General features: G+C 39.3%; 1 protein-coding gene across 9 annotated transcripts in view; it reads right to left on the reverse strand.

Moving 5' to 3' along the window:
- Positions 1–15894, reverse strand: part of SIK3 (SIK family kinase 3) — a 247155-nt gene that overhangs the window by 52588 nt on the left and 178673 nt on the right. The window contains exon 5 of one of the 9 annotated variants that reach the window (XM_082339750.1): positions 1065–2607. The exons of the other annotated variants lie outside the window; for them this stretch is intronic. Coding sequence (XP_082195876.1) covers positions 2552–2607 — 56 coding nt within the window. The 3' untranslated portion in view covers positions 1065–2551. Of the gene's footprint in view, positions 1–1064; positions 2608–15894 lie in introns of those variants that run through there. 9 annotated transcript variants of the gene reach the window in all.

Raw genomic sequence — 15894 nt, forward strand, 5'->3', positions numbered from 1 at the left:
ACATTTTAACTTCAACTCCTTTTGTGCTTCAACTTCCCCCCTTCGTTTCTCCCCCTCCCACTGTTTGAAGAGAGAGTTGACGGGAGATAGGAGGGGTGCGGTTTGGGGAGGAATACTAAGAAAATGAACAAGGATGGCAGGCAAAGGATATAGAGTCTCGCTGACTTATAAATACTTCTATGCACATAGATATTTAGATGAACAACGTGCAGGTATGACAGGCTAGAGCTCCCTCCTGCCCCCAGGACTACCACATTCCCACAGTCCCAGCAGCTGAAGACTCTGGGCACCTCCCTACTCTCGGAAACTCTCCTCTCTTTCCTAGTTTTACTCTCGTTGACAACTCTGCCTCCTTCTGCTATTTGCTTTTCTTCTTCCTACCTTCTCCAGAAGGTGCTTTCTAGTAAACCATGTGCTGATTTTGACTATCGCTCCTTGCCCTGTATTTTCTCAGGGCCAGCTCTTCTGGTCCCACAGCTTCCACTCTCATTTGTTTGGTAATGATTCTCCAAATTCATATCTTTGGCCCTGGTACCATGCTTAAGTTCCTGACATGAACTTCCAGTACTTGCCTGGGAAGAAACATCTCAAACTCCCCATTTTCCAAAATCAAATCTGCTCTTCCAGCAATGTTCCCATGTTCATTCATGGCACTACCTTCGCGCCACTAGGAGTACTGCCATCTTCGTTCCTTGCTCCTTCTCACCTCCATTTCAAACTGGAGGTACAGCTTTTACTGCTTCTACCCTGTAAGTGTGTCTTGAACCTATCTCCTTCTTTCCATTTCCATTCCTCCCACCTCAGTTCATACTCTTATTATCTCTGACCTCGACCGATGTTCTTGCTTACTACCCTCTATTTCATTTCCCTCTAAGCCACCCATTCATAGCACAGTGAACGTGACACAAATCACGTCGTGCTGCCTCCTTGCTCGAAAACGTTCGGTGGCTCCCTTCTGCTTACAGAACAGTCTAGCTCTGGTAGCATTGTCACTTGAGGTCCTCATGACCCAGCTCCACCCAACCTTTCCAACTCACTCCTAGCCATTCTAGCAACACTAGACTATGCACAGCCTGTGTTTATGTGCCTCTCTTACGCTACTCACTCTCTGTGCCATGCTTTTTCCCTTCCTTGCCACATTTGAAAGAGCACTCATTTTTCAAGGCCCAGTCAAATATTACTTCCTGTATGAAGCCTAAACTGACTCCCACCACAAAATACCATGCCAGTGGCTTCCTCCTCTGTGCTTCCGTGGCCCTTTGCTTATACCTCTACAGCCCAATTACAACCCTGCCTCATGCTATACTTAGTTGTATTATGTGTTTATACCCTCCACTAGTTAGTAAATGGGAGGGATATCGTTTTATTTATTTTAGTCTCCACACAGTGTTTTCATACATAGCAGGGACTCAAGAAAGGGTCACTAAATTAAACTGCAATAAAACTGCAATAAAATCACTGGGCCAATCCTCTTATCACCTCTTGGCTACTGGAGCCTTTTCATACTGACTGGCAGCTGGCCAGCTACTAGAGCCTCTACCTCCCAGCCAGCCCTCCTAAGGTTGTAAAAAACTTAATGATCACAAGGGGCTTAGAGGTCAGAGCCATCATCAGAATCACTGTAGCTACTTCAAGGAGAGAAATCCAATACTCTCGTTCATCAATGCAAAATAAATGCCTCTTCTGCCAAGTCTTCCTGAATCTCCTATAAGAAATGTCCTCCACCTACCTTCTCTGCACTCCCTTATTACTTTGTATTCCTCCTTTATTTGGGGTATTTACATATATAAATATCCTATTCTTCTAGCTCCTTAAAAATATCCTATCTCTCTAGTAGAGGTCTACCCCCTCTCTCCCTAGTTCCTTAAAAATACCTGTTTCATCTCTGACTCTCTCACATTACCTAGCATACTGTTTAATTTAAACACAGTAGGTACTTAACAAATGTTGACTATGAATGCAACTGCAATTAAAGCCCTACCAACTAACCTACAACTTTTGAAACCCAGTACTTTTAATTTATAAGTTAAAGTCTGCATGCACTGAAACCTGTTTTTCTTAAGAGACTGGGGATAGGTTGCTAAAAATCCCAACAAATGAGATTCAGCAGAGCAGGTATCTTTGGGAATTATCTAGAAAGAGGGCTCTTGATATATCTTTTAATTGGTTGGCAAAGACCTGCACCAGGTCCTTTCCCACGACTAGCCTTCTCTGCCCAGCGAGGAAGACATGCTGATGGAGTCTGTAATAACTAATGGACTCTGACACTGGTGTGACTGGAGAGCAAAGTCCAGAAGAGTCATGGAGTATTCTGCTTGTGTTTTGAACGGAGAATGCAACAGGGCAGGCAATGAATTAAAACCACTTGATTTTTTTTTTTTAAATAAATTTATTTATTTATTTTTTGCTGCGTTGGGTCTTCGTTGCGGTGCACGGGCTTCTCATTGCGGTGGCTTCTCTTGTTGCGGAGCACGGGCTCTCAGCTCGCGGGCTTCAGTAGCTGTGGCTCGAAGGCTCTAGAGCGCAGGCTCAGTAGTTGTGGCTCACGGGCTTAGTTGCTCCATGGCATGTGGGATCTTCCCGGACCAGGGCTCGAACCCGTGTCTCCTGCATTGGTAGGCGGATTCTTAACCACTGGGCCACCAGGGAAGCCCTAAAACCACTTGATTTTAAAACTTCCTAATAAACAGCTTAAAGTATATAGGAAATCTGTCATTTTGAACAATGAATGCTCTATCTACAATTAGTAACCTTTCTATGCTTTTACTCTGTCGGGCAGGAGAAGGCACAGACTTCATGGCACGAGCTTGTTTTTTAATCTACCAAACAGGAAATCTTTACAAAGGAAACAATATTAAAGGAAACCATCTTCAGCGATGGTTATAGGCTTAGATTGCTATTAGGTGCTTATATGAGAAATAAGTGTGCAAGAATGAATGACATGATCAGAGCCTGACATCTAGAGATGCCACATCGGGGGAAACACCTGCTTCCACAGCATGTTACAGCCACACAGCTGCGTTCAACAGCTAGACCCAATGACCGAGAGCAAGATTTCAGTAAGATTCAACAAGAAACCCCCCACCAGCAGCTCGCTCCTATTTCCTATTACAGAGTAAGCAAAAACCCTTTAGTCTTGTAACCCTGTCATGGGGTCTCCTCTAATCATTCCAAGTATTGTTCTTACTCCTAACCCTAAAGTGTTGCACATTTAAGCAAAATTTGTTTTGCCATGCTTGCTATCACACTTGTTGGAATGGACTTGTTCATCTTATTTTGGCTCAGCAGCTGAGCCAAATGTCTTTCAGTCTTTACTAAAGCTTCTTATTCCTAATGTCTCTTTCATGGTCTTTAAGTTCCTCCATTATCTTCACTCATGTATTTAACATGTATTTCTGGAACCCTTCCAATCAGTAGAGCAATGTGTTGGTTCCTATGAAAGAACCAAAGGCAGAAAAGATACGTTCCTATGGAAGGACTTAAAAAGAAAGCAGAACTTAAGGTGAGTGGATTGGAGCTGGAGAAGCAGAGGGGGATGTGGAAAGGGTTTTCTAAGTGGTGGCTGGGCAAAAGCAGAGTAAAGGCAGATCACTTGGAACTAGTGTGCTAAGTTGAAGCAACAATAAAGAAACTGCCCTGGGTATGATGTAGGGTTCACCAGAGGCATATGGCAAAAAATAACGTTACACAGTAGCAACAGGCCAGACAAAATATAGCTTTATATGATAGAACAAGGACCCTAGATTTCACCATGTGGACTTTTCTTTCTTTCCTTTTCTCCTATTTTCCCCAAATTTATGAATTTTATTAGATTTCGGATACAAAGAATTTGATTATGAATTAATTATAATCTTTGGTTCCTGGCACACTCTCACCATTGCTCCACATGCGGCCTGCTTTTATTTAGACTTCTCTTCTATAGCCTTATTATATAAAATTCACCCATTTAAAATGTACTTTCAGTGGTTTTTAGTGTATTCATAGAGTTGTACACCATTACCTCAATCAATTTTAGAACATTTTCATCAACCTAAAAAGAAACCCTGTACCAATTAGCAGTCACTCTCCATATCTCCCCCCTCAACTCTCCCACCAATGCCTCCGCCCTAGACAATCACTAATCAACTTTTTGTCTCTACGGATTTGACTACTCTGGACATTTCATATAAAAGGAATCATACAATATGTGGTCTTTTGTGACTGGCTTCTTTCAATTAGCATAGTGTTTTCAAGGTTCATACACATTGTAGCATCTATCACTAGTTCATTCTTTTTTTACTGCTGAATAATATTCCATGGTATGGACACACCACATTTTATGTATCCATTCATCAGTTGATGGATATTTAGGTTGATTCTTTTTTTTTTTTGGTACTATGAATAATGTTGCTATGAACATTCACATAAGTTTTTTTGTGGATGTATGTTTTCATTTCTCTTGGGTATATACCTAGTAGTGGAACTGCTGGGTCATACGGTAACTCCATGTTTGGTCTTCTCAGGACCTGCACAAACCGTTATCTGAAGTGGCTGCAACACTTTACATTTCCATCAACAATGTACAAGAGTTCCAATTTATCCACATCCTTCCCAACACTTTTTTTTTTTTTTTTTTTTTTAATGTTTGGCTGCATTGGGTCTTCGCTGCTGCACGCGGGCTTTCTCTAGTTGTGGCGAGCGGGGGCTACTCTTTGTTGAGGTGTGCGGGCTTCTCATTGTGGTGGCTTCTCTTGTTGCGGAGCACAGGCTCTAGGCCCGTGGGCTTCAGTAATTGTGGCGCATGGGCTTAGTTGCTCCGAGGCATGTGGGATCTTCCCGGACCAGGGCTCAAACCTGTGTCCCCTGTGTTGGCAGGCGGATTCTTAACCACTGTGCCACTAGGGAAGCCCCTTCCCAACACTTATTACTATCTTTTTATATATTTTAAATTACAGCTATCCTGGGTGGGGGATTGGTTTTAATTTGCATTTCCCTTATGGCTAATGATGTTGAGCATCATTTCATGTGCTAATTGGCCATTTGTATATCTTCTTTGGACAAATGTCTATTCAAATCTTTTGCCCTTGGGCTTCCCTGGTGGCGCAGTGGTTGAGAATCTGCCTGCCAATGCAGGGGACACGGGTTCGAGCCCTGGTCTGGGAAGATCCCACATGCCGTGGAGCAGCTAGGCCCGTGAGCCACAACTACTGAGCCTGTGTGTCTGGAGCCTGTGCTCCGCAATGGGAGAGGCCGCGACAGTGAGAGGCCCGCGCATCGCAATGAAGAGTGGCCCCCGCTCTCTGCAACTGGAGAAAGCCCTCGCGCAGAAACGAAGACCCATCACGGCCAAAAATAAATAAATAAATAAATAAATTTATTTTAAAAAAAAAATCTTTTGCCCATTTTTAAATTGGGTTAACTTTTTATTATTGAGTTGTAAGAGTTATTTATATTCCCTGGATACAAGTCCGTTGATATGATTTGCAAATATTTTCTCCCATTCCGTGGATTATCTGTTCACTTTCTTGATAGTGTCCTTTGATGCACAAAAGTTTTCAATTTTGATGAAGTCCAATTTATCTAGATTTTCTTTTGCAACTTATGCTCTCGGTGTCATATCTGAGAAATCATTGCCTCACCCAAGGTCACAAAGATTTACCCCTATGCTTTCTTCTAGAAGTAGTTACTTATTTTTAGTTATGCAGTGAGCACCCCTGAACCCACCACCCAAATAGAAAACTGCTATCTTAATAATTACATCTAATCATAAGCACTACCCATCCCATCCCCTGTCCTCTTCCAACCATTGATTTTCAACCCTGTGTGTACATCAGATTCACCAATGTGCTTAGAGTGATCCACAAACCTTACTTCAGACCTACTGGATCTCCTGGAAATAATTTAGACATCTGAATGCAAACAGATAAAACAACTGTTTCCAAAGAGGTTTGAGAACCACTCTTACAGTAATGAGTCGTTAGAACCTCTGGTACGGGCAGATGCAGTAAAACTAACCTGAAAGCAAGACTAGATTAAGTGTGACGTGAAGTAGAAGGCCTGTGAGAAACTAGAAATAGTGAAAATGAGAAAGACAACTCAAAAATTATTTTGAAAAAAGACTGGACAGTACTTGAGGACAGATAATAATACATGGGATGAAAAGGAGTGAAAAGTAGAGAGTAGTTGATTTGGGAAGAAAAAAAATTTTTTTTTGGTCGTGGATTGAGTTTAAGAAGGGGAGAAGAAATTCAAGTGAAGATGTTCTGATGAAATGAGTTGTAGTAATGAACGGATACAAGTTTTTTGAAAGAATAAGTAGAGAAAAAAGGATGGCTGGGAATCAAGGCTTAGGAAACACCCATAGGTACTTCCTATGCTTTAGGTGCAGGAATAGAAAGAAAAAGGAGCAAAAGGGAGAGAGAAATATATCATTATAAAAAGAAAGCTGAGAGAGGAGAAAAACATTTCAAAGAAGGAAAAGGTGGTCTGCAGCCTCCATATAATGTCATACAAGTACTACGCAACTTTCATCTGAGGGAAAACTATATCACATGTAATTACTCTAGAGTAGAAGTGGTATAATTTCCCCTCAGAATTTTTGTTAGTTAATCTGTCTTAATGCTAAGTCATAGGAATGAACTAAGAACATAACCTAGATTCATTCTGAATCATCCGGAACGTCACACTACGAATAAAATAAGGCCTTTCTTACTAAGTTGGATGACAACCAATAAATAATAATTCTGAACTATGAGTAAATTTGTTCAGGGTACTTAGAAACGAGCAACGCGGCCACGCAGCTGAGTGGCAAGGACCCTGGAGAGCCAGGTATCCTGGGCTGCCCTGATTCGTCTCTCTCAGTGCCACAGTTTTCCCATTGGTGCAGCACTTTGAATTCTGTGGAATAAACAGCCATTTTTCAAGGGACACTCTGTCAAGTGCTGTGTTATAGTACCATGTATTTATTATCTCAGTGAGATGAGCGTTATTTTTGTTTTACGTCTGGGAAAGTGAGGGTCATTGAGTAACATGTTCAAATTTAAAGTTTAAAAAAAAACCCCAAAACTTACTAAGCACAAGGCCCAGCCTATAATGCCAGCCTGGATACCCTCAAAGTCCACATCCACACTGTGCTTTCAGCATCAGGTATATGTTTATATTGAGGTACATGTACATCCCATAACTATTTTTATACAACTTCCAAATTCCTGAGTTATTATATTCTACTGTTTTTCATTTTCTTCTTGACTGCCAACCCTTTGTTCTGCTTATGTAATTCCCAAAGGCATACAGGGCTTGAGACATACTGCTTCTTTACAAGTTGCTTTAAAAACAGTGCACTGAAAAGAAGAATAGGCACTGTATATCACTGAGAAAAGGATGAATTTCTCAGTAAATGGCATAGGTGCATCTGATTTTCCATATGGGAAAAAATTAAATAGGACACCTTCCTCACATCATATCCTAAAATTCATTCCAGGTGGATCACAGACTTAATGTAAAAGGTAAAACTACAAAGTTTTTTATAAAACAATAAAGGAGACTATCTTTATAGCCTCAGGGGATGGAAGGATTTCTTAAACAAGAAACAAAAGGCACAAATCATAAAGGAAAAGATGGTAAATTCGGTTACATTAAAATTATGCTAAAATGTCTAGGACAGGAAGCACATGAAAAGCTGCTCAACATCACTAATTATTAGAGGAATGCAAATCAAAACTACAATGAGGTATCACCTCACACCGGTTAGAATGGGCATCATCAGAAAATCTACAAACAACAAATGCTGGAGAGGGCGTGGAGAAAAGGGAACCCTCTTGCACTGTTGGTGGGTATGTAAATTGATACAGCCACTATGGAGAACAGTATGGAGGTTCCTTAAAAAAGTAAAAAAAGAACTACCATATGACCCAGCAATCCCACTACTGGGCATATACCCAGAGAAAACCATAATTCAAAAAGACACATGCACCCCAATGTTCATAGCAGCACTATTTACAATAGCCAGGACATGGAAGCAACCTAAGTGTCCATCGACAGACGAATGGATAAAGAAGATGTGGCACATATATACAATGGAATATTACTCAGCCATAAAAAGGAATGAAATTGGGTCATTTTTAGAGACGTGGATGGACCTAGAGACTGTCATACAAAGTGAAGTAAGTCAGAAAGAGAAAAACAAATATTGTATATTAACACATATATGTAGAATCTAGAAAAATGGTACAGATGAACCCGTTTGCAAGGCAGAAATAGAGACACAGACATAGAGAACAAACGTACAGACACCAAGGGGGGAAAGCGGGGCGCGGGGTGGGAAGAATTGGGGATATTGGGATTGACATATATACACTAATATGTATAAAACAGATAACTAATAAGAACCTGCTGTATAAATATAAATAAATAAAATTTAAAAAATAAAGTCCGCCTTGCTCATAACAAAATTATACTAAAATGTCTCTTCATTGAAAGATATTTTAAAGAGTGAAATGAGAAATCACGAAATGAGAGAAGCTATTTGTAACCCACAAAACAAAAGACTCATATCCTTATTATTGAAACAAAAACTCCTATAAATCAGTAAGACAGACAACCCAGTAGAAAAATGGGCAAAAGACTTACTTAAGCAGACACTTCACAAAAAAGGCCAAAGACATGAAAAGGAGTTCAATCTCATTATTAAAGACAAAATTAAAAACTAAAACCACAATGAGATAACCATTACACACTCACCAAACTGACAAAAATTATAATGCGTAATAATACCCAGCACTACACACTACTATACAGAAAGTGGATGGCTAACAGGGACCTGCCGTACAGCACAGGGAACTCTACTCAGTGCTCTGGAGTGGCCTATATGGGAAAAGCATCTGAAGGGGAGTGGATATGTGTATATGTATAGTTGATTCACTTGGCTGTACACCTGAAACTAACACAGCATTGTAAATCAACTATACTCCAATAACAAATTTTAAAAAAAATACACAGCACTGGTGAAGACATGCAGGAATGGGAACCCTCACACAAACTGACACACCAGTTTAGCATCACCCAGTAAAATCTGAAAACAGACATACAGTACAACCTAGCAACTTTACTCCTGGGTTTATACTCTTAAATGTTTAAGAATGCACATTAATGTTTAAGAATGCAATGTTCATCGCAATTGTTAGTAAGAGCTCCGAACTAAAAGCAATCCAAATATCCATCAATGGATAAAATGGAAAAATAACTTGTGGTATACTTCTGTCATGGAATACTAGAAAGAAATAACTGTGCCACAACTACTGAAGCCTGCACACCTAGAGCCCCAGCTCAGCAACAAGAGAAGCCACTGCAATAAGAAGCCTGCAGACCACAACGAAGAGTAGCCCCGCTCACTGCAACTAGAGAAAGCCCACGCACAGCAACAAAGACCCAATGCAGCCAAAAATAAATAAATAAATAAATTTTTAAAAATGGTCCACATCAAAAAATTAATAATAAAAAATAAAAAGGAATAAAGGTATGAGAACTCAGAGCTGCCCTTAGAGAACAGCTAAGAGGGTAGGAACTGGGAGTTACTTGCTGAAACAGGAATCCCAGTGAAGTTTTTGTTGAAAACAGCAATAATCCTATTTGAAGAAGAGCAAACTATGAAGATGTGAAATATAATGATAAAGTTTAGAGTTGTAGTTAAAAACAATTTAAAAGTAGTAAATATTTTAATGATACATAATTGCTGTCATAATTTAACAGCAATTAGGTAAAAGTGATAAGCAGTTCACTTCATTAAAAATATTAGTATTAGTGTTATACTAATAAAATAACTACTTCTCAGTAACTCATATTAAGAGACAAAGATGGCATACAATATGTTATGGTCTGAATGTGCCCCCAAAATGCACATGTTGAAATCCTAATCCCCAAGGTGATGGTATTAGGAGGTGGGAGCTGTGGGAATCGATTAGGTCATGAGGGTGGAACCCTCATGAGTGCGATTAGTGCCTTATAAAGGAGGCTCCAGAGAGACCTCTAGCCCCTGCCACCATGGGAGGACACACTGAGCAGGCACTAGCTATGAACCAGGAAGAGGGCCCTCACCAGAAGGCAGTCATGCTGGTGCCTTGAGCTTAGACCTCCCAGCCTGGAACTGTGAGCAATAAACTTCTGCTGTTTATAAGCCACCTAGTCTGTGGTATTTTATTATTGCAGCCCGAATGGACTAAGACGCCTTACTCATAGTTTAAAAATCAATTTTTGTCTATACTCTCACTGTCTCCCCTAACTGAACAAGAGCTGCTATCAAAGAACACCACTAAAGAGACTTAGATTTTCCTTCTTTTCCTTCCATATGTCTAACTTAAGATAAACAGGCTTGATATACTAGCAAATCAAAAAACATGGACGGCCAGAAGAGAGGGGAGGGGAAAAAAACTCAAAAAAATGGGATAGTAAAAAACAGAACAAAACAAAACAAAAAAAACAAAAAAAACACGTAGGTAACTGAGAGTTAACCTAATCTTGGCAAATCTTTCTGATAAATAATCTTAACTCTCCCCTAACTAGAAGATATTTTTCTTTCTGCTTATAACTTTTTAGTTATTCAAATCCCAGAGGTAAGAAGCCAGTGGATGGACAGAGCCTAAACATGTCTTTATCACCTCGGGCACTCTGTATTCAGCCACTATTTTCTTTTAGCTTCCCAGAACTACCATCCTAAGGAATACTAAAGTGCTGCATGGCCCCAGCTCATGTCAGCCCAGGATGGTTCTAACCAGGGGGCACAAGTAAAATAAACTACGGCATCCCAAGCTCTCACACGGCGGCATCACACGGCGAAGGATGGAGAACGCTGGTGCAGTACAAAGGGAAACGCAGAAGCAGGGCAACGTCCAGAAGAATAAAAAACGGGAACAAGAACAACAAAAATAACACAGAAACTTAAGGCAAAGAAGAGAACAGATTCAGTGCATGTTCAAAATGATAAGTATATAAACTCTGTAGTTTTGAAGTGTACTGATAATGTCAAAGAAAGGAAAGGGGGGGTGGTGGTAAACACCACAGCCCTATCAAGAATTTCTGTGCTCTTACAACAATATGGGAGAGATTAAGTAAATTATGTTATATCTATTTGATATGCAATCATTAAAAATGATTACATGGAGCAGCATAGGGAAAATATTTGACATACCATAAAGGATAAAAACTACATGTAAAACTGTACATACAGTGACTATAATTATAAAAAGCATGCATAGAAAAAGAAAGAAATGCGTTCAAAATGATAATGATAAGTTTTGGAGGTGAGATTCCAGTTTGAGTACTTCAAAATCTTTTGTTGTTGTTTAAATTTCCTATAGTATGCTTATATTATTGCTTTATTATTCTGTATTCAAAATTGTTTTAAAAATAAAGACTTGAATAATAAGAACTAAAACACTGAGCAGTTAGTTTCAGAAAATTCTCAGGTACAAAGATGCCATAAAGATACTTTATATCCCTTCCTCTTTATTTATCGGCAACAGGAAAAAAATTATGACCTACAGAATCAACATTAAAATGATGAATATTCTAAAGAGTTACAGAAGGAAAGGGAGAAACCAGAGAAGAAACTGGTTGAAGTGAATACTCACACCCACACAACAGAAGCCATATGGGTGGAGTTGTTCTCTTCATGTGGCCTACGGTCATTTATTTCTCCACTCATAAGTGGCTCCTAACATAATTTGTTAGGTCTCTTTTCCAACCCCCAACACCCTGGTTGGTTAGCATTTGTCTGCAGGCTAGAATGGTATCTTACATCCCCTTAATACAGAGCAGCAGACTTTAATTGGAACCATATGTCTGTCTTCTAGGGATGGTTTAAATACCAGAGCTTTACTATCCATTTTGAGACTTGAAATCCTTTGTTCTAGGCAAGATCAGGAGCCTGGGGCTATACGCGGCAGTGATACTGTAGCTCTAAAAGTTAAGTATATCAACAACTGGGTATGTCTATGCGGTAAGGGGAAAGAGGGAACGGGTGGCACGAATTTAAAAATCAGGACAACTGCAACAGGAAATTTTCTTACTTGGTCCACCACCTCAGAGTAATACCCTTGACTTCTTTTTTGGCTGACCAAGGAGCAACCCGAAGCAGATATAACAGATTAGGTGCAGCCTGCAGCCAGTTCCAAACGTTCCCAGTGTCTGTGAAGGTAATACAGTAGTACAGCTACAAGTGGCAGCCAACCCCTCCAGGAGTAACTTGTGCTTCATTTCACTTCCTCGCTGTGATAAGTAAACAGCTTGGAAGTACGGGGCAGAGGAAAAAAGTGAAGTGGGAAAATAATTATTTATCCTAAATAAACCACCTCACCAGAAAATACCGAGACAAGATCCTTCCTGTTTTAAAATCTGAAAGCTTCTGAGGACTCATAACCCCAATGCTGCACTTGCAATTAAAGACAAAGACCACGAATAGAAATAATTTGGGGCCCTGATTAACTTCTCAGTGGACTAATAAGTACGGGGTGTGGGCCACAAGCTGTCAGGTATTCTAGCTAGAAATGACTTGACGAATCAAAGATCAAGACCTGTAAAAGAACACTTTATAAACAGGATTTAGACCGTTATATGGACTGTTAAGATAGAACATGACACGGAAGAGGAACTAACCTTGCTTTTCCTACACAATATTACTAGACTAGAAATCATGTGACCCAAAAGCTTTATTTGGATTTGGACACAAGAGTCAACTGTGTGAATCTCAAAATATTGGTAGTGACAAAGGATGAGTTTCAAAGTTCCCAGGAGTCTCAATATTAGTTTGCTCTTAAAAATGGGTCTGGGAAGTCCTGAAGTGTTTAGCAATCCCTTCAACCTCTGGCTGAACTTCCTAACTAGGAGCTAATAGAGAAGTAATGCCAAAAACTACTGACTCACAGCCTGAGCATTTATACTCAAGAGAAAGTCCTTCATGGGGAAAAAAAAAAAAAAAAAAATCAAGTAATCAGCTTATTTGGGAAGGGGGGCATTTGGTTTAGTTTAAGAAACCAGGGGAGGTCAGAATTGGAGGAGGGGAGAGATAATATTCAGGAGATTGAAAGAATATATGTACCTTCTTGGTAACGTGTTAGAGAGGTATTAGAGGACCATTCTGCTGCAGCTCCTACTATTGCCCCATATACGGGGCTCTTCCACAGCTATCACTTAATCTCAGCAATCTCCTGACCCTCCACAACTTCCAAGCATCGTGTATCTATACAGCATGATGACTACCTCCGTGGAAAATGAAAGTTTAAAAACAAAAATGCTGGAGCAGCGTTACATTGGTATTTTCAATGAATGACATGTATTTGCCCCCAAAGTTTTAAAAATATCTTAGCAGTTAGGATCACTGAACTCAGCTATTTTTAAATGAGGTAATAAACGAATCCCCTCCACTCTATCATAGATAGCACTACCCCAACCCTTCTCATGAAAGGCAAAAACCCCTCGCCAACACGGGATCTTTTCATCAAACTCAGTATTGAGTAGATGTATAAAGGAAAAGGTTATAATAAGACCTTTTCTATAAGACCTACAAACAATATTCACTGGAATTCTTGAAAACATTAATGCATACTATTGTAATGATGATTCTAAAGTGATTCATATCACTTAGAAAAATAATAGTACAATCATTCAATCAGGTAAGTTTCTAATCCTGATAGGTGAGCACTCTATACAAATTTTTAGTGTGCCTTTTATAGACCATAATGAATCAAGGTCCCCTTAACTTCTCAAAAGAAACTGAAGATACCAAATGGAAATACAGTATATAGTTATAACAATAATATTTTCCAAATTAAAAATTAAGGCATATGGTCTGATAAGCAGAAGGCTACTTTTGCAGAAAAGAAGGTATGATCACATATAAGATTCTCAGTTGTCACCTAGAAACTAAGCAGGCAAGAAAATACTCTCTTAGGTTAAAACTAACCGAATAGAATAAATATAACTCAAATGAGAGGAAACATCTGAACAGTAACCCACCTAAAAGGTAAGGTGTAAATATGCTAATAGGAGTAGGATACGCCCCAAGTTTTTGAGGGACCATTAATGCATCGAGGGGCACACAACACAATCACACATCTAACTATATAATTATATACATAAATTGAGTTTTAAGCACAAGTTTAGGGGCAATCGGTATATAATAGAGGAGAAGGGTTTTCCTGAAAAAGAGTCTATCAAGAGCTCAGAGAATCTCTATCTGATTAAAAAGATCAAGGTCATATTTGGACTAGAATGTAAAGAAAACTAACCTATTTAATTGTACAAGTACCCTGTATTTTCCAACTTTTTTGACTCTCAAACTTCTTTCAAAGGAATATATTATCCTAAAAACCTTGCAAGAAAGAAATTTTTAAAATAACTTTGTCATTTTTGTGTGATTTATGATAAAGAAGTAATTTAAGTAAAATATTTTATATTAGTACATTATTAAAACGGATTTAAAAGTTCATTATAAATATTTATATTTATCAACAAAATGAAAAGGCAACCTACTGAGTAGGAGAAAATATTTCCAAATCATATATCTGATGAGGGGTTAATATCCAAAATACATAAAGAACTCATACAACTCAGTAGCAAAAAAAAATTCAATTTTTTAAATGGACAGAAGATCTGAATAGACATTTTTCCAAAGAAGACATACAGATGGCCAACAGGTAAATGAAAAGATGTTCAATATCACTAATCACCAGGGAAATGCAAATCAAAACACCTGTTAGAATGGCTATTACCAAAAAGACAAGAAATAACAAGTGTTGGTGAGGGTGTGGAGAAAAGGGAACCCTTGTGCACTGTTGGTGGAAATGTACACTGGTGCAGCCACTATGAAAAACAGTATAGAGGTTCCTCAAAAAATTAAAAATAGAACTACCATATGATCCAGGAATTCCACTTCTAGGTATTGATCCAAAGAAAATGAAAGCACTGGGAATTCCCTGGCAGTTCAGTGGTTAGGACTCCTTGCTCTCAGTGCTGAAAGCCCAAGTTTGATCCCTGGTTGGGGAAATAAAATCCCATAAGCCGTGTGACGTGGCCAAAAAAAAAAAAAGAAAAGAAAAGAAAATGAAAGCACTAATTCAAAAAGACATCTGCACACTCATGTTCACTGCAGCATTATTTACAATAGCCAAGGTACGGAAACAACCTCAGTGTCCATCGACAGATGAATGGATTTTAAAATGTGGTATATGTACACAGTGGAATATTATTCAGTCATAAAAAAAGAATATAGGGCTTCCCTGGTGGCACAGTGGTTGAGAATCTGCCTGCCAATGCAGGGGACACGGGTTCGAGCCCTGGTCTGGGAAGATCCCACATGCCGCGGAGCAGCTAGGCCCGTGAGCCACAACTACTGAGCCTGCGCGTCTGGAGCCTGTGCTCTGCAACAAGGGAGGCCGCGATAATGAGAGACCCGCGCACCGTGATGAAGAGTGGCCCCTGCTTGCCACAACTAGAGAAAGCCCTCGCACAGAAACGAAGACCCACCACAGCCGTAAACAAATAAATAAAAATTAAAAAAAAAAAAAAGAATATAAAATCTTGTCATTTAAAAAATATTAAATAGTTATACTCACTTTATTTCTTGTTTTTTCTTTTCCATTATGGTTTATTACAGGATATCAAATATACTTCTCTGTGTATACAGTAGAACCTTGTTGTTTATCCATTTTATATATAATAGTTTGCATCTACTAATTCCAAACTCCCAATCCATCCCTCCCTCAGCCCCCTCCCCCTTGGCAACCACAAGTCTGTTCTCTATGTCTGTGAGTGTGTTTCTGTTTCATAGATAAGTTCATCTGCGTCATATTTTAGATTCCACATATAAGTGACATCACATGGTATTTGTCTTCCTCTTCCTGACTTACTTCACTTAGCATGATA

This window comes from Balaenoptera borealis (genome assembly GCF_965194805.1).
Source record: "Balaenoptera borealis genome assembly, chromosome: 11".
Lineage (NCBI taxonomy): Eukaryota > Metazoa > Chordata > Mammalia > Artiodactyla > Balaenopteridae > Balaenoptera > Balaenoptera borealis.